Source organism: Anomaloglossus baeobatrachus, chromosome 2 (assembly GCF_048569485.1).
Source record: "Anomaloglossus baeobatrachus isolate aAnoBae1 chromosome 2, aAnoBae1.hap1, whole genome shotgun sequence".
Taxonomy (NCBI): Eukaryota; Metazoa; Chordata; class Amphibia; order Anura; family Aromobatidae; genus Anomaloglossus; species Anomaloglossus baeobatrachus.
Genome location: NC_134354.1, coordinates 257,907,863 through 257,927,688, shown reverse-complemented (window position 1 = coordinate 257,927,688; position 19,826 = coordinate 257,907,863). Strand labels below are relative to the sequence as shown.

Genomic DNA, 19,826 nt, shown 5'->3' with positions numbered 1-19,826 from the left:
TATCACCACCCTTTCCTGACACTCCCACACTCAAATGATATGACCCCAATTTCAAAGCAGCGCCCCTTCTCTCATTCTAAGCCCTGGCTGGAGATGAGAGACTAATTCGTTAGGCTAAAACATTAACAGCAATTTGAGAGGTCAGAAAGGGGTCAGGCAACCAGAGCTCAGACAGACGGGAGGGAGCGGGCTATAGGAAGAATGAGAACCAGGAGGAAAGAGAAGGGAGGAACCAATATACAGCAGAGATAAGGACAATGGAAGAAATCTACTGCCTGAAAATAGAACACGGCAGGGAAATCAGGGAAACCAGGTGAATCCCCTGGTGGGCCCCTGTGCGCGAGTGGGCTACGCACTCTTCTATATGAACAGTAGGCAAATACACATTGTTCACTATGTACAGACAGCAAAGGGCCCCTGCGCAAGAGCAGTATATGGGCCCTTCGCAGTGTTTGTGACGGAAGCTACTTTTAACATGGACGTTTGCCCCTTAAAAGGAATCTGTCAGCAAATTTTTGCTATGGAACCTTGTTGTTGTGCCGAGACGCCATGAGATCGACGTCCGGCGGTCCCCAGCGGCAACAGATCTCTTGAAACACGTCCGGGTGGAGAGACCATTCCCCCGCGTCCATGCCCTGGCGACTGAGGAAGTCTGCTTCCCAGTTTTCTACGCCCGGAATGTGAACCGCGGAGATGGTGGAGGCTGTGGCCTCCGCCACAGCCGAATCCGCCGGACTTCTTGGAAGGCTTGACGACTGCGAGTGCCGCCCTGGTGGTTGATGTACGCAACCGCCGTGGCGTTGTCCTACTGTATGCGGATCTGCCTGCCCTCGAGCCACCGATGGAACGCCTTGAGGGCTAGATACACTGCCCTTATCTCCAGAACATTGATCTGAAGGGAGGACTCTGTCGGAGTCCAGGTTCCCTGAGCCTTGTGGTGGAGAAAAACCGCTCCCCATCCTGACAGGCTCGCGTCCGTCGTGACCACAGCCCAGGATGGGGGCAGAAAGGATTTTCCTTTTGACAGAGAAGTGGGGAGAAGCCACCACTGAAGTGAGGTCTTGGCTTCCAGAGACAGAGAGACGTTCCTGTCTAAGGACGTCGGCCTCTTGTCCCATTTGCGGAGAATGTCCCATTGGAGAGGACGCAGATGAAATTGCGCAAATGGAACTGCCTCCATTGCTGCCACCATCTTCCCCAGGAAGTGCATGAGGCGCCTCAAGGAAAATTGATGATCCACCCGAACCTCTGGAGAGTCTCCAGAGCAACGGTCAGACTGTGTTGACAAGCCACCCGTGAGGGTGCCTTGACTAGGAGATCGTCTGGGTAAGGGATCACCGAGTGGCCATGAGAGTGTAGGATCGCTACGACGGATGCCATGACCTTGGTGAAGACCCGTGGGTCTGTCGCCAGGCCGAAAGGCAGTGCCACAAACTGAAGGTGTTCGTCCCCGATGGCGAAACGCAGGAAGCGTTGATGCTCTTGAGCGATCTGCCATGGAGATAGGCATCTTTGATGTCGATTGATGCTAGGAAGTCTCCTTGGGACATCGAAGCGATGACAGATCGGAGGAATTCCATGCGAAACCGCCTGGTTGTCACATGTTTGTTGAGCAATTTGAGGTCCAAAACGGGACGGAATGAGCCGTCCTTTTTTGGCACCACGAACAGATTGGAGTAAAAACCGCGACCGCGTTCCTGAAGGGGAACGGGGATCACCACTCCTTCTGTTTTCAGAGTGTCCACCGCCTGAAAAAGCGCAACGGTCCGTTCGGGGGGCGGAGATGTTCTGAAAAAAACGAGTCGGAGGACGAGAGCTGAACTCTATCCTGTAACCGTGAGACAGAATGTCTCTCACCCATCGGTCTTGGAAATGTGGCCACCAGGCGTCGCAAAAGCGGGAGAGCCTGCCACCGACCGAGGATGCGGTTTGGGGAGGCCGACGACCGCATTAATCTCAGCCAGAGAAGCTGAGATAGCTTGGAGTGCCCTCACGGCTGCGAAGGCCGGAGCAAAAGATGCGCCTATAGCTTCATAGATGGATTTCATCATAAGCTTTATTTGCCTGTCAGTGGCATCCATGAGACTGAGGCCGCGGTCCGTGTCGGAGTTCTCACCGTGGGATCTGGGTGTTACCCCAGGAGCCCCTTGTTGTACCGACCCAGAGGGGCCTGGGAGCGATGAACTCACAGCGCCCTGGCCCTGTGTTACCGGTCTGGACTGCAAAGCTTCCAGTATCTTAGCAGCCCCTCTGTTCATAGACTGGGCCTGGAATGTGAAAGCGACTCGGAGAGTTGCTCAGACAAACGTGCAGACTCTGTCCCTGCCATCTGTGCAGTGGAAACCGGTGGTACCACCTGAGCCGAGGGTCCCACCAGTGCCGGAGGCTCCGGCTGAGTGAGTGCCCCAGGGGCCATTCATTTGCAATGATAGGTGGAACCTGCCGGCAATATAGTCGCACAAGAGGTACAGGTTGCAAAGAAAGCCTGTGCCCTGGCACCCTTACTGTTTGCGGACGACCTGCTGTTGTCACCTCTTAGTAATCAGCGAGGGTATATAGCCAAAAACAAATAGTGCTGCCGAACAGTGAAGTCATATACCAAATAAATATATATATATATATATATATATATACACTTCGGCACCCAAGGGTGGCCAGCACCCGAATGGGAAACTGGTGCCCCACAGTGCACAGTGAGGGGGGAGGAGGATACCAAGTATGCTCCAGCCCTCACTGCCGACGTCCAGTCGGCCGTCCCGTCGTTACCCCTGACTGGCAGGCCCGGGAACGGGAGTATATGGTACTAGGCCGCAAGAGCCGGGGACTAAAGTTAAAAACGCGGCCGGCAAACAGGCGCGGTCGGCGCGGTAGTCCCGGTCTCACAAACCACACAGCAACCGCTGCGGCGTTTGCAACCCAGGTGTTGCATGCAGCGTCCCCAAAGGGGACACAGAGTACCTTATGGATGCAGGGCTCTGTCCCTGATGATGTCCAGTCTCCTGTCCGTCAGAATCCCCCAGGGGCTGCGGATGGAGCCCGGTCCCAGTGCATGGCGACCGGTTAGGAACCCCCTCTCCCATTAGCTGCAGAGCACATTCTGAGATTCTCCACCGGCAGAATCATAATGAGAGCCATATAACAATGGCTGCCGGCGTTCCGAGGTAAGGAGGGAGCCGAGGGCGGAACCACAAAAGTGCGGGAATCTGCGCCCCATAGTGAACAGTGAGGGGGGAGGAGGACAGCGAAGTGTGCTCCAGCCCTCACCGTCGGCGTCATACCGACCGTCCCGCCCTTCCCCCTGACTGGCAGGCCCAGGGGCGGGAGATTAATACACTAGGCCACAAAAGCCGGGGACTAAAATAAAAACCGCGGCCCGGCAAACAGGCACAGTCGGCGCAGTAGTCCCGGTCAAAAAAACCACACCGCAGTCGCTGCAGCGTCTGAGGCCAAGGTGCTTCATGCACCGTCCCAAAGGGGACACAGAGTACCTGTAGATGCAGGGGCCATGTCCCTGACGATACTCAGTCTCCTGTCCGGCAGATTCCCCCTGGGGCTTGGAGGGAGCCCGGTCCCAGTGCCTGGATGACCGGTTAGGATCCCACTTCACCCAGAGCCCCTAAGGGATGGGGAAGGAAAATGGCATGTGGGCTCCAGCCTCTGTACCCGCAATGTGTACCTCAACCTTAACAGCACCGCCGACTCAGTGGGGTGAGAAGGGAGCATGCCGGGGGCCCTGTTAGGGGCCCTCTTTTCTTCCATCCGATATAATCAGCAGCTGCTGCTGACTAAAATGTGGAGCATTGTGTGAATGTCAGCCTCCTTCAACACAAAGCATAAAACTGATGGGCCCGTGATGCACGGGAGGGTGTATAGGCAGAGGGGAGGGGTTACACTTTTTAAAGTGTAATACTTTGTGTGGCCTCCGGAGGCAGTAGCTATACACCCAATTGTCTGGGTCTCCCAATGGAGCGACAAAGAAATTCATGGATACCTGTCTTGTCAAGGTCAGATCTGTTGATTATTTGATTAAGCAGCAGGACCATTATCATTGCTCAGACTACAATGTCACGTGCATGGCAGTCTGGCACACCCCTCCTCTGATTTACACTGGGGGGGGAGGACCTTTCAACTCTGCATGTAGTTGAACAGTGGGCCCTTAGGGTATATGTTACAGGTGGGCCCCTGGCACCTCAGACCAACACTGTATACAACTATGAGATTTCCAAAGCCTCAGTCACTGATCAGCGGTAGAAGTTATACTGCAGACAGACTGCTACAAGTGATTGATCAGTAATGAAAATTTCTTAAGGTGTCCCCATGCACGATAGCCAGCTATGCACAGGAGTGCTGGATCTGCCGAGCGGCTCGTGTATTATCTACGCCTATAGTCTGACGTTTTCAGTTACCTTCCATGTGGCAGTGTTTCTTCTGAAATATGCAAACATGCGAGTGAACCAATTGTAGATCTCATTCAGAGTCAGCTGCCTGTCCGGTGTATCTAGAATAGCCTGTTAAAAAGCGTGAAAGCTGAGATAAGTATTTCAAGTATGCTTACACGTTAGCGTCCTAATCCCCCTTTGGTTGTATTGCTGTTTTCCATGCTCTTACCTGTCGGATGAGAGAGGCGTACGTGAAGGGCGGCCGAACTTCAGCATTTTTATAAAACTCATGATTCTGAGCAAGCTCTAAAAATGAAAAGAAAAAAACAAACACCTTTGTAATGGTCTATATTTAAAGAGTTTATAGTAAATAATACAAGTAGGAAATGTATAACAAAGGTTTTCTAGTGGGTGTCATTAATTAGCACACTTTCGGGCAACCTTATCAGGATCAGGAGATGAGAGGCGCTGCTGACCTGGCGTCTGAAGACCACTTGCCAGGACTCATACAAATCTTGCAGCTTATCTTGCACACCTCCAATTCTAATTAATAGGATGGGTGCTTGATACCTACTGGATGTGAGAGCCTTGGAAGTTGTCTTTGGACGCCATGTCAGCAGCGCCTCTTATCTTCTGAAGTGCAAGTGAGTGGTTCTCTATAAGTGGAATTTTAGGTTCATATCCCACACCCATGCCATACTTACCGGGGTCCAGAATGCTGTGGAATGTGGAGATGTATGCGGGGGTCCTCACACTGTACAGCTGTTTCTGTGCCTGCAGAACTGACATGGATGGAACAAGCTAGTCCCAGTGAATTTTATTTCTATTAAAATGATGACTCTGCGTAAGATGTTGGAGCTCTAAGAATAAAAGCTAATGATAATGGTCTATTTCTATCTACACAGCCCTGCAGAGTCACTATTATAGTCAGGGAAATAAATTCACTGGTGACTACTATTTCCCTCCATGTAACAGGGAGGCTCATATACAGACAAAGCAGCCCCGACATGCAAATACCCTTCATACAGCCGCTCAGATTTCAGCTTCTGAGATTTAAGGGGTTTTCCCCAACAACAAATTACATTTTAATAAATAGATCTTGGAATAACAACCAGTTCCACAATTGGATGTTTTAAAATAATATTCCTGTGCTGAGATAATCCTATATACAGTATGTGTCCTTGCTGTGTGCTGTGTAATGGCTGTGTCTGACCGTACAGGAACATGGTCTGATCATACCACATCTATAGGGTCAGGGGGGAAGCAAAAGAGTGTGCAGACAAGACGGCAGCGGATTACAGCTGGTGCTTTAGGTTAGGTAAAATATGTTTAAAAACAGACAGGGAAAATATTTTACCTCAGAAAGAATCAGCTGAGATCCGATGGTGTAATTGCTGCGTATATCTTTACCGCCCCCCCCAGCTAGGAGCTGTGGTATATCAAGACCATATTCCTGCATGGTCAGACACAGCCATCTGACGGTGTTATTGCTGTATACATTTTTGCTCCCCCCCCCCACCCCCGACCAGGAGCTGGGGTATGTCAAGACCATGTTCCTGTACGGTCAGACACGGCCATTACATAGTACATAGCAAGGGCACATTTATGAGTGTATCTCAGCACAGGAGCATATATTTATTTTTTTTTTTTAAACACATCCAATTGTTGAACTTGTTATTTTTCCAAGATCTATTGATTAAAATGTACTTTGTTCCTGGGAAAACCCATTTGAAAGGCCCCAATATTAAAATTAAACAATAATTAGCATCCCAATCATATTAGTGGGCTTTGACAATTGTGTATAGCTGCATCCTGACTCTCCAATGACAGAAAGAGAAGGACTTGACATGTTCAGTTTTGGACTGCCAATCCTTTCTTTCTCAGTCAGATAAGCAGCTGCCAGAGGAGTCGGGCAGAGGCTCTTTCAAGGAGAATGCAGTGGCCAGCAGGATGGAGTCCTCTTGCGTATGGTGGAGTTAGGACATATAGACGTCTGCCTTATATGAGGGAGTACGAGATTGGTGTTAACTCCAGTTTAAACTGAAATCTGATTTTTTTGGTTAGACGTGTATTGCAAGTACTATTATGAAAACTCCCATTTTCTATTATGCAGTATTTTTCATATTCAAAAGGCATTATGCCATTTTCGTGGGAGTTCATAGAGTTCTCACATCAAAGCAACCAGAAATGTGTATATGCTTATGATATACTACATATAAGGAAGAAGTCAATGAGAAAGAATCTCAATAGTCCGCTCACCCAGAAGTAAAATTCACACTGTGCGGAGACTGCGGTGCATTAGGAAAGTCAGGAGAAAAAATTCCTGCAGCAGGAAGTTCCAATAAGATTCAAAAATGTATTCGGTAAAAATTCCAAAAAACATAAGCAGAAGCAACCAATATCCACCACTATTAAAAACAGTTTAATGCCTGGCATGTTAAAGGGAACCTTTCAGATCCATTATGCACCCAGGACCACGAGCAGTTCTGGGTAAATATTGCTAATCCCTTCCTAACTGTCCCTGTATACACTAGCATAGATAACGAGATCTTTAGAAAAAGTATTTCTAAAGATCTTTTATCGTATGCTAATGAGCTCGGGGACTAGTCACAAGGGCGTTGCTTCCCTTGCTAGTCGGCGCCATTAGCATGTTAATACGCTTATGTGGGCCCCTGTGGGTGTGCTAACATGCTAATGAATGTGCAGCATCAGAGGACAATCCAAGCCTCTCTGCCCCTGGATTTCGGCTCAGTGCGGATGATCCCAGACTTCCGGTCATGTGCACTACTTCAATTTAAAGCCAGGACGCGTACATCCGGCTACATAGTGCGCATGACCCAAACTCTGGGGTCAATGCACACTGAGCCGAAATTCAGCATTGGGTGGCGATGGCAGCGGAGAGCTGAGTGAGATCATCCTCTGACGCTGCACATTCATTAGCATGTTAGGAGCCGACTAGCAATGGAAGCAACACTCTTGGGACTAGTCCCCGAGCTCATTAGCATATGATAAAAGATCTTTTTTTAATGGTGGTGGATATTGGTTGCTTATGTTTTTTGCCTAATACATTTTTGGTGCTCATTGGAACTTCCTGCTGCTGGAATGATTCTTTGCTAAATATAAGCAAGACTTACACAGGCTTTCTGAATACTGGACAAATAGCAGACAAGACACATATTAAAGCACGCACAGCAAAAAAAAAAAAAAAAAATGAATGTCAATGCTAAAATGTGTGCGAATTCGAAAAGTGAGGACTTCAAGAAAGCGTCATTCACCTGAAGATATTGGAGTGCAGAACTTATCCACTATCCTTCTCCGTACAGGACCCATGCTAGGTAGACTTGACGAGCTGATCACAGAAGTACCTGCTCTCATTGGAGTGATGGGGGCTGTTGCAGACGTTGGTGGTTGAGGTAAGCCATCTGGGTAGTTGTCTGGAGACATTTTGGTGTGGGTTGCACTAGAGACCAAATTGAGCTGGGAAAAAAAAAAACACAGACATTCAAGGATATAAGCCCCCAGCTAAAAGAGGAGCCGGAAAGGCACAATGGCTCAGACTTACTGGTTGACTGAAGTGCTTTGGTTCCGATGGTCTCATGTGCAGATGTGTCATCATTGCTTGTAACCGTTCACTCTCTTTTGAAAGCTAACATAAAAACAAAGTTACAATAGTAAAAACTGAGAAAGAAGGCTACAGAGTGGACTATAATAAGGACAATTGATTTCTCTATTTACCTGTATCTCCAGCTGCTGGACCACCTGCATCTGTACCCGGCACTGAGCTGTGCTGCGATCATCCAGCGCATGTTCTGTGTTTAGATGCCTTGATACAACACAAATGAATATAATGTAATAAGAGATGCCAAGTAGAACTGCTACTTTCCAATTTGACAAAGTTTAAAACTACAGAACCAAATACTGTACACTCCATCTACGCGTTTCATGGTCTGAACTTACAGCATCATGTGATCCTATGATACAGTTAGTCATGAAACCTGTGTTTAGTGTTGGGGCTTGGAACCATAATATAGATGAGAAAATATGATCGATGTTCTTAGCTTTTCCAATGCAACTTCATATTCCCAAGATTTCCCCAAAAAGGAACCTACTGTTCTCATTTGCTACTTAGCAGACTTCAGGCTGCAATTTGCGTAGTAGCAGTTCATGGTGACAACATGGTTGTAGTCTGTAGCTAAAGAACTAATAACAGAACTTTCATTCTGCATAGAGGAAAGCTCTGTGAATGCGGATTTTGTACACTGTAAGCCATAGAACAATATGAAATAAAGAAAGTAAGTCATATTAACAGGTTATGCTCATGTGATGAAATTGCATGAAAAAAGCACGTTTGCAATTGATTTTTCTATCTGCTGACATTTTCCTGCTATGAGAGCTTTTATCCTACATAGTATACATGATACAAAGGAGAACACTCACTGGAGCCTGGCTGGGTAATGGGCAGTAGGTACATTACTAGCTGATGAGCTAACTCATGACATCCTAGCCACTTCTCTCCAGTCCACTGATTTCTACATATCAATAAGATGCTCATCTCCCTCTCAGCGCCAGACCTCTTCTCAGCCCTGCAATATCACCATCCAACCCCAATCTGAACTTTCCACTTGCGCTGCGTGCTTATTCAAAGGCCCGTTGTCTGTATATGTAAAAACAGTGATATCAGTCTAGAATTCAGGTTAAGGACTCACAGACTATTAATTTGTCACAGTAGCATTAGTTCAACAGTATGAGGAAACTACTGACCAGAACTGTCACTCAAAAGAGTTCAACCCCCATCTTTCCCCAGCAAAAAAAGAAGTAAAGCAACTGCAAAGTTGTATTCTGCCCATCACTGAAGAGTTGTTTTTTTTCCAGCACTGGAGTGGCACTTTAAATGTAAGTCCCCTGCCTCCGTTCTTATACTTATCTTCGGAGGCTTCATCCTTTTTAAGCGCCACTCTGGTCCCAAGTCGCCATCTTGTGCCTGTAACTTCTGACTCACTGGAAGTCAGAAGTTAAGTCCAAAGCTCTCAATGCAAGTCAAAGAGATCCAGAACGAGGCCAGAAAGAGGCTTTCACAGAGTTGCACTGAGTTGTGACCTCCGGCGTGCTTCATGAAACACTGGAACGGCTGGTAAATCACAAATCGCTAGAGAACGACCGGAGCGCCGCTTGAATAAGATGAAGATGGCGACAGGTGAGTTTAAGACAAGCGGCAATGGACTTACATTTAAAATACCACTCTAGCGCTGAAATAAAAAAACAAAACACTGGAGTGGTGCTTGGAGGATAACCCTTTAACAATATAATCAAGCTTGTTTGTCCGAAAACTACCATTATATAAGTAACTGTTCATACTAACTTGATAAACTGTCCCATATCCTCACATAAGGCCTCACAGCCCGGCCACCGACATTCACCGTGTCCATATAGTGGGTGTGAACTTGGAGGCACCTCATAATGTGATGAGCTGTGGGTAGAAATAAGGTGTACAATAATAAGACATAATAAATACTGTAAAGAGAACCTTTCAACATGAAAATGCAATCCGATCTACATTCACCATGTTATAAAGCAGGGGGTGCGGAGGAGAAGACTGATGTATGGTTTTTAACAAAAGTGTCAGTATAAACTTTATTTTAATCATTTAAACCTCTGCCTTTTCTGGGATTTCTGGTCTTGTGGGCACTTTTATCAATGACTGACCACTGGATAAAAAATACCAGAAAGAGCAAAGGTTTAAATGATTCAAATACAGGATATACTGAATTCTTTCAGATTAGACTGCAATTTTTTGGTGACAGGTTCCCTTTAACGAAACTTTACGAAGATATATCAGAAACCAGTGGAGATGTTAACATACTGTGTTATTATTATGAATTGCTTATATAGCGCTATCATATTTCACAGCGCTTTTACATACAGTATCATCACTGTCCATTGGGGCTCGCAATCTAAATCCCCTATCATTAGGTCTTTGGAGTGTGGGAAGAAACCAGAGGACCCCGTGGAAACCCACACAGACACGGGGAGAACATACAAACTCCTTGCATTAGCTGCTATGTAATTACCTGTCCCGCCGTGGATTCTGTATGGCACTTTGACCATTAGGTAAGGAAGGGTGAATTATGGGAGGAGACACCTTGTTGCTTGAGAATGAGGTAGAGATTGTGCTGCTCAGTTCGACAGGATCTTGTTTGTTGGAATCCTCTTGGTTGTTACTCATCTCCTTCAAGAGCTGCTGGAGATCTGATGGAGACACCGCTAGAGGAGATTCCAAAATCATGTGTAAAGAAATGTTCAGGCTGAGGCATCCTATCCATAGGTCGCTTTCACATGGCAGTATTGTGAACCAGTGTGTGCAGGTCAAAATCAGGAATGGGACCTATGGAAACCTTCATACTGGGTTTTGGATCCAGTCTTTAGTGATGACAATATACTGCTATGAGACAGTGACCTTACAAATAGTCTTTTCCCGCTTTATGCTCTAGGACTTGACATTTCAGGCTTCCGTGTTAACAAGAGTGTAAAAACATTGGGCCAAACATCATAGCGATTTTTTAGTATATGCAGACACATATTAATACTCACCTTGTGGCAGGCCTGACAATGTCACTTGTCCTTGGCCTGGCTGCAGTCCTACCAGGCTCTGTCTCTGTAGATTTAACAAGTGCTGCTGTTGTAGCTGCTGCATCTGTATGAGCTGTTGTTGGAATGCTAGCTGTTTATTCCCCAGTGATGCCTGGAAATCAGATATGTCGGGAAGAATTACATGAGCAATAACAAGGCTTTATACAGTACAATGCTATGCCAACATACGAGAACAGACAGGGATTCACAGGGCTGTGCACACAACAGTCAGCCCTTCCTACAGCGAGGAGAACGTTACATCCATGGATCCTGGGAGCTAAATGTAATACACTTAGACTAGAAAGACAGAAGAATGATCTGCAGTACAAAGACAACGCAGAGGAGTCAATCTATGTGGAAGCAGGACAATGCACACAGTCTGATGTATGGGAATTGCACTGTGGAAGCAGGGCAATGCACACCGTCTGATGTATGGGAAATACAATGTGGAAGCAGGGCAATGCACACAGTCTGATGTATGGGAAGTGCACTGTGGAAGCAGGACAATGCACACAATATGATGTATGGGAAATGCACTGTGGAAGCAGGGCAATGCACACAGTCTGATGTATGGGAAATGCAATGTGGAAGCAGGACAATGCACAGTCTGATGTATGGGAAATACAATGTGGAAGCAGGACAATGCACACAGTCTGATGTATGGGAAATACAATGTGGAAGCAGGACAATGCACACAATCTGATGTATGGGAATTGCACTGTGGAAGCAGGACAATGCACACAGTCTGTATGGGAAATACAATGTAGAAGCAGGGCAATGCACACAGTCTGATGTATGGGAAATGCACTGTGGAAGCAGGACAATGCACACAATCTAATGTATGGGAAATGCACTGTGGATGCAGGGAAATGCACACAGTCTGATGTATGGGAAATGCACTGTGGAAGCAGGGCAATGCACACAGTCTGATGTATGGGAAATGCACTGTGGAAGCAGGGCAATGCACACCGTCTGATGTATGGGAAATGCACTGTGGAAGCAGGGCAATGCACACAGTCTGATGTATGGGAAATACACTGTGGAAGCAGGACAATGCACACAGTCTGATGTATGGGAAATGCACTGTGGAAGCAGGGCAATGCACACAGTCTGATGTATGGGAAATACACTGTGGAAGCAGGGCAATGCACACAGTCTGATGTATGGGAAATACACTGTGGAAGCAGGGCAATGCACACCGTCTGATGTATGGGAAATGTAATGTGGAAGCAGGGCAATGCACACAGTCTGATGTATGGGAAATGCACTGTGGAAGCAGGACAATGTACACAGTCTGATGTATGGGAAATACAATGTGGAAGCAGGACAATGCACACAGTCTGATGTATTGGAAATGCACTGTGGAAGCAGGACAATGCACACAGTCTGATGTATGGGAAATACAATGTGGAAGCAGGACAATGAACACAGTCTGATGTATGGGAAATACACTGTGGAAGCAGGGCAATGCACACAGTCTGATGTATGGGAAATGCACTGTGGAAGCAGGACAATGCACACAGTCTGATGTATGGGAAATACAATGTGGAAGCAGGACAATGAACACAGTCTGATGTATGGGAAATACACTGTGGAAGCAGGGCAATGCACACAGTCTGATGTATGGGAAATGCACTGTGGAAGCAGGGCAATGCACACAGTCTGATGTATGGGAAATGCAATGTGGAAGCAGGACAATGCACACCGTCTGATGTATGGGAAATGCACTGTGGAAGCAGGGCAATGCACAGTCTGATGTATGGACATGGTGTATGGGAAATGCAATGCACCTGACTTTCCATACAATAAACTGCAGCTAAGAAAATTGAACAAATACAGAAAAAAAAAATTGCCCCTACCTGTGCAATAAACTAACAGTAAGATCAGTAGTTCACCATCACCTCTATACATTGTTACATTATTACTCAGCACCTATCATTATGAACACTTTTCCTCCTTGAACTTAACTGAACTAAGGGTTAATTGCACATACGTGACAGGCGACTATCCAGACTGATAGCTGATGTATTCCTGGAGAGTTCCCAAGCTCTATTCCATTGATCTGCAGTTGAAGATTAGGCCATTTACCCCGCTGCTGACCAGTCACTTAGTTTTTATGTCCATGCGGTTTAAAGAGCTAGAACAATTTTTCTTGTTCAGATATTCAAGCAATTTTTGCATCTTTTGTGATACCTGAGGCTTCATTTTTATGTCACTGTCATATTCTCTTTTTTTTTTTTTTTTTTTGCTAATATCAGACATTAGCAGTGAAATAATAAAGCGAAATAAGTGTGTCTCATTTTTTTTTTCAGGATCACTAAAATAAATTTGTCCCCCATTCTGTAACAAATATTTTTAGACACTGGACCTTTTCTTTTACTGGGGTGAGGCTAATAACAGCAACTTGCATTGACAATGGCATTTTTAATTATTTTATAATAATAGTAATAATCTTTATTTCTATAGGGCCAACATATTCTGCAGCACTTTACAATTCTGAGGTTTATATGCAAAAAGTCATAGAAAGAAGGGAATTTTGTTTACTTACCGTAAATTCCTTTTCTTCTAGCTCCTATTGGGAGACCCAGACAATTGGGTGTATAGCTTCTGCCTCCGGAGGCCACACAAAGTATTACACTTTAAAAGTGTAACCCCTCCCCTCTGCCTATACACCCTCCCGTGCATCACGGGCTCCTCTGTTTTGGTGCAAAAGCAGGAAGGAGGAAAAACTTATAAATTGGTCTAAGGTAAATTCAATCTGAAGGATGTTCGGAGAACTGAAACCATGAACCAAAAGAACAATTCAACATGAACAACATGTGTACACAAAAGAACAACCAGCCCAAAGGGCACAGGGGCGGGTGCTGGGTCTCCCAATAGGAGCTAGAAGAAAAGGAATTTACGGTAAGTAAACAAAATTCCCTTCTTCTTTGTCGCTCCATTGGGAGACCCAGACAATTGGGACGTCCAAAAGCAGTCCCTGGGTGGGTAAAAGAATACCTCGATAAAAAAAGAGCCGAAACGGCCCCCTCTTATAGGTGGGCAACCGCCGCCTGAAGGACTCGCCTACCTAGACTGGCGTCTGCCGAAGCATAGGTATGCACCTGATAGTGTTTCGTGAAAGTGTGCAGACTAGACCAGGTAGCTGCCTGACACACCTGCTGAGCCGTAGCCCGGTGCCGCAATGCCCAGGACGCACCCACGGCTCTGGTAGAATGGGCTTTCAGCCCTGAAGGAAGCGGAAGCCCAGAAGAACGGTAGGCTTCAAGAATCGGTTCCTTGATCCACCGAGCCAAGGTTGACTTGGAAGCCTGCGAACCCTTACGCTGGCCAGCGACAAGGACAAAGAGCGCATCAGAACGACGCAGGGGCGCCGTGCGAGACACGTAGAACCGGAGTGCTCTCACCAGATCCAAAGAGTGCAAATCCTTTTCACATTGGTGAATTGGATGAGGGCAAAATGAAGGCAAGGAGATATCCTGATTGAGATGAAAAGGGGATACCACCTTAGGGATAAATTCCGGGACAGGACGCAGAACCACCTTATCCTGGTGAAAAACCAGGAAGGGGGCTTTGCATGACAGCGCTGCAAGCTCCGACACTCTTCGGAGCGATGTAACTGCCACTAGAAATGCCACCTTCTGCGAAAGACGTGATAAAGAGACATCCCGCAGCGGCTCGAAAGGTGGTTTCTGAAGAGCGGTTAGCACCCTGTTAAGGTCCCAGGGTTCCAGCGGACGCTTGTAAGGTGGGACTATGTGGCAAACTCCCTGCAGGAACGTGCGGACCGGCGGAAGCCTGGCCAGGCGCTTTTGAAAAAATACGGAGAGCGCCGATACTTGGCCCTTGAGAGAGCCGAGTGACAAACCCTTGTCCATTCCGGATTGAAGGAATGAAAGAAAAGTGGGTAAGGCAAACGGCCAGGGAGAAAAACCATTATCAGAGCACCAGGATAAGAAGATCCGCCAAGATCTGTAATAGATCTTGGTGGACGTTGGTTTCCTGGCCTGTCTCATAGTGGCAATTACATCCTGAGATAATCCTGAAGACGCTTGGAGCCAGGACTCAATGGCCACACAGTCAGGTTGAGGGCCACAGAATTCAGATGGAAAAACGGACCTTGTGACAGCAAGTCTGGGCGGTCTGGAAGCGCCCACGGTTGACCCACCGTGAGATGCCACAGATCCGGGTACCACGATCGCCTCGGCCAATCTGGAGCGTCGAGAATGGCGCGACGACAGTCGGACCTGATCTTGCGTAACACTCTGGGCAGCATCGCCAGAGGAGGAAATACATAAGGCAGTCGAAACTGCGACCAATCCTGAACTAATGCGTCCGCCGCCAGAGCTCTGTGATCCTGAGACCGTGCCATGAAGGCCGGGACCTTGTTGTTGTGTTGTGACGCCATGAGATCGACGTCCAGCGTTCCCCAGCGGCGACAGATCTCTCGAAACACGTCTGGGTGAAGAGACCATTCCCCCGTGTCCATGCCCTGACGACTGAGGAAATCTGCTTCCCAGTTTTCTACGCCCGGGATGTAAACTGCGGAGATCGTGGAGGCTGTGGCTTCCACCCACTGCAGAATCCGCCTGACTTCCTGGAAGGCCTGACGACTGCGCGTGCCGCCCTGATGGTTGATGTATGCGACGGCAGTGGCGTTGTCCGACTGTATACGGATCTGTCTGCCCTCCAGCCACCGATGGAAGGCTAATAAGGCTAGATACACTGCCCTTATCTCCAGAACATTGATCTGAAGGGAGGACTCTACCGGAGTCCAGGTTCCCTGAGCCCTGTGGTGGAGGAAAACCGCTCCCCACCCTGACAGGCTCGCGTCCGTGGTGACCACAGCCCAGGTTGGGGGTAGGAAGGATCTTCCTTGCGATAGAGGATTGGGAAGGAGCCACCACTGAAGAGACGTCTTGGTTGCAAGGGACAGAGAGACGTTCCTGTCGAGGGAAGTCGACCTCCTGTCCCATTTGCGGAGAATGTCCCATTGGAGTGACCGCAGATGGAATTGCGCGAACGGCACTGCCTCCATCGCTGCCACCATCTTCCCCAGGAAGTGCATGAGGCGCCTCAAGGGGTATGACTGACCCCGAAGAAGAGATCGCACCCCTGCCTGCAGGGACAGCTGTTTGTCCAGCGGTAGCTTGACTACCGCTGACTGTGTATGAAACTCCATCCCGAGGTAAGTCAGTGATTGGGTCGGTGTCAACTGGGATTTTGGGAAGTTGATTATCCACCCGAACTGCTGGAGAGTCGCCAGAGCGACTGTAAGGCTGTGTTGACACGCCACCCGAGAAGGTGCCCTGACTAGGAGATCGTCTAAGTAGGGAATCACCGAGTGGCCCTGAGAGTGTAGGACCGGCACAACGGATGCCATGACTTTGGTGAACACCCGTGGGGCTGTCGCCAGGCCGAAAGGCAATGCCACGAACTGAAGGTGTTCGTCCCCGATGGCGAAACACAAGAAGCGTTGATGTTCGGGTGCGATCAGCACATGGAGATAAGCATCCTTGATGTCGATCGATGCTAGGAAGTCTCCTTGTGACATCGAGGCGATGACCAAGCGGAGAGATTCCATCCGAAACCGTCTGGTGCTCACATGTCTGTTGAGCAGTTTGAGGTCCAGAACGGGACGGAATGATCCGTCCTTCTTTGGCACCACGAACAAGTTGGAGTAAAAGCCGCGACCATGTTCTTGAGGGGGAACAGGGATCACAACTCCCTCTGTCTTCAGAGTGACCACTGTCTGAAAAAGTGCGTCGGCCCGAGCGGGGGGCGGAGAGGTTCTGAAGAAACGAGTCTGAGGACGAGAGCTGAACTCTATCCTGTAACCGTGAGACAGAATGTCTCTCACCCATCGGTCTTGAACATGTGGCCACCAGGCGTCGCAAAAGCGGGAGAGCCTGCCACCGACCGAGGATGCGGTTCGGGGATGCCGAGAGTCATGAGGAGGCCGCCTTGGAGGCAGCGCCTCCGGCGGCCTTTTGGGGGCGTGACTTAGACCGCCACGCATAGGAGTTCCTCTGGCCTTTCTCCGGCCTGCTGGACGAAGCGGATTGGGACTTGGCGGAGGGACGAAAGGACCGAAACCTCGATTGAATTTTCCGTTGCTGAGGTCTCTTAGGTTTGGACTGGGGTAAGGAGGAGTCCTTTCCCTTGGATTCCTTAATAATCTCATCCAATCGTTCGCCAAACAATCGGTCGCCAGAAAACGGCAAACCGGTTAAGAACCTCTTGGAGGCCGAGTCTGCCTTCCATTCGCGCAGCCACATGGCCTTGCGGACTGCCACAGAATTAGCGGATGCCACCGCTGTACGGCTAGCAGAATCTACGACTGCGTTCATGGCGTAGGAAGAAAAAGCTGACGCTTGAGAAGTCAGAGACGCAATCTGCGGAGCAGAATTACGTGTGACTGCATTAATCTCAGCCACACAAGCTGAGATAGCTTGTAGTGCCCACACGGCTGCAAAGGCCGGGGCAAAAGACGCGCCCGTGGCTTCATAGATGGATTTCACCAGGAGCTCTATCTGCCTGTCAGTGGCATCCTTTAGCGATGAGCCATCTGCCACCGATACCACAGATCTAGCCGCCAATCTAGAGACTGGAGGATCCACCTTGGGACACTGAGCCCAACCCTTAACTACGTCAGAGGGGAAGGGGTAACGTGTGTCAGTAAGGCGCTTAGTAAAGCGCTTGTCCGGAACCGCTCTGGGCTTCTGGACAGCATCTCTGAAGTTAGAGTGATCGAAAAATGCACTCCGTGTACGTTTGGGGAACCGAAACTGGTGTTTCTCCTGCTGAGAAGCCGACTCCTCTACAGGTGGAGGCGGGGGAGACAGATCTAACACCTGGTTAATGGACGAGATAAGATCATTTACTAAGGCGTCCCCTTCAGGTATATCAAGATTGAGGGCAACGTCAGGTTTAGAGCCCTGAGCTGCGACGTCCACCTCGTCCTCCAGAGAGTCCTCGAGCTGGGAACCCGAGCAGCGTGAAGAAGTCGGGGAAGATTCAGGCAGGAGTCCTCCGTGTGGGACCTAGGGCCCAACCTGGGAGCGCGCTGCGGCGCGGACCGAGAGGGGCCTGGAGGCGACGAGCTAACGGGGACCGGGGCCTGTGTAAGGACCGGTCTGGACTGCAAAGCTTCTAGCAGCTTGGCAGACCATTTGTCCATAGACTGAGCCATGGTGACTCAGAGAGTTTCTCAGCAAACGCAGCAAACTCTGTCCCTGCCGCCTGGACAGGGGGAGCAGGGGGGTCTACATGAGCCGAGGGGCCCACTAGTGACAGAGGCTCCGGCTGAGCAAGCGAAACAGGGGTCGAGCATTGCTCACAGTGAGGGTAGGTGGAACCCGCAGGTAACATAGCCGCACAAGAGGTACAGGTCGCAAAAAAACCCTGTGCCTTAGCACCTTTGCTCCTTGTGGACGACATGCTGTTGTCTCCTAGGAGATTGATCACTCAGGGTATATGGGAAGGGGTATACAGCCCGACCGAACAGAAATATGTATATAAATACGTATCTATTCCGGCACCATGGGGGGGACCAGCACCGGGTGACCGGTGTGGCTTACCGACCGCTAAAAAGCGGAGTGTGTGTCCTCCAGATTCCCTGCCTTAGGTCTCCCAGAGCTGCAGAGCTCTTCTCTGATAATCCTCCACCGGCAGAATGCCAAAAACATGGCTGCCGGAGCTCTCAGGGGAGGAGTGGAGCCGTGGGCGGTGCTAGAAAAGTGCGGGAATCTGGGGTCCCCACAGTGATCAGTGAGGGGGGAGGAAACATACAGGATGCTCCGGCCCTCACAGCCGACGTCAGGCCGGCCGTCCCGCCCTTACCCCTGACAGGCAGGCCCGGGGGCGGGATTTTTGCTACTAGGCCGCGATGAAGCCGGGGACTAAATTTAAGACCGCGGCCGACAAGCAGGCGCGGTCGGCGCGGAAGTCCGCTGGTCTTCACAAATCAGCAGCTGCTGCAGCGTCCGGGAAGAAGGCGCTCCATGCACAGCATGACGGCATGAGTCTCCGGCCTTTGTACCCGCAATGGGTACTTCAACCTTAACAGCACCGCCGACATAGTGGGGTGAGAAGGGAACATGCCGGGGACCCTGTGGGGGTCCTCTTTTCTTCCAACCGATATAACTAATCTGAGAATGCATGAGTGGATGTGTGCCTCCTTCCACACAAAGCATAAAACTGAGGAGCCCGTGATGCACGGGAGGGTGTATAGGCAGAGGGGAGGGGTTACACTTTTAAAGTGTAATACTTTGTGTGGCCTCCGGAGGCAGAAGCTATACACCCAATTGTCTGGGTCTCCCAATGGAGCGACAAAGAAATACAATAATTAAAATAAAAATAATGACAACCCTGCTCGTAAGAGCTTACAATCTACAATGCGGTGAGGTGGTTCTCCCATAAGGTACACAAGTAATATTTTTATTTTACTCTTATTTCCCATGTAACTGGGGTTGGTATGGTTTTCCCCAGTCACAGGGGAAACTGAGTTTTCTTCTTGTACATAGCGATCACATTACCGCTGTGTATGGAGGAGGTAGCGCCATCTGCGCTTCCAATTACTGTTCATACACTGCTTCTTCTCTAATGACCCTCCGGCTGTCTCTAACAGTCAGCACACCGCTTCTGCAGGTACATGGTTGTATTTTGTTTTAGTGCTATGCAATAATATTTTAGAAAAGAAGCACAGACATTTAAAGTTTATGGACGGTACAGAAGCAGTATCCATAATCCACTGGCAGTCTTTTTCCACAAATGTATCCATATTGTATGCCTTATCCCAGAGGAAGGAAACGGATTTCA

The 19,826-nt window shown here is 48.7% G+C and overlaps 1 protein-coding gene across 3 annotated transcripts in view; it reads right to left on the bottom strand.

The window, feature by feature from the left end:
- The window catches only part of FOXP4 (forkhead box P4), a 107,222-nt gene that overhangs the window by 30,120 nt on the left and 57,276 nt on the right, over positions 1 to 19,826 (bottom strand). For 2 of the 3 annotated variants that reach the window (XM_075335770.1, XM_075335772.1), the window contains exons 6-14: positions 10,968 to 11,118; positions 10,448 to 10,640; positions 9,739 to 9,846; positions 8,115 to 8,202; positions 7,942 to 8,025; positions 7,655 to 7,856; positions 5,084 to 5,161; positions 4,609 to 4,685; positions 4,407 to 4,508 (exon numbers count right to left, since the gene is read on the bottom strand). In XM_075335770.1, coding sequence (XP_075191885.1) covers positions 4,407 to 4,508; positions 4,609 to 4,685; positions 5,084 to 5,161; positions 7,655 to 7,856; positions 7,942 to 8,025; positions 8,115 to 8,202; positions 9,739 to 9,846; positions 10,448 to 10,640; positions 10,968 to 11,118 — 1,083 coding nt within the window. The remainder of the gene's footprint in view (positions 1 to 4,406; positions 4,509 to 4,608; positions 4,686 to 5,083; positions 5,162 to 7,654; positions 7,857 to 7,941; positions 8,026 to 8,114; positions 8,203 to 9,738; positions 9,847 to 10,447; positions 10,641 to 10,967; positions 11,119 to 19,826) is intronic. The other variant, XM_075335771.1, reaches the window with a different exon arrangement.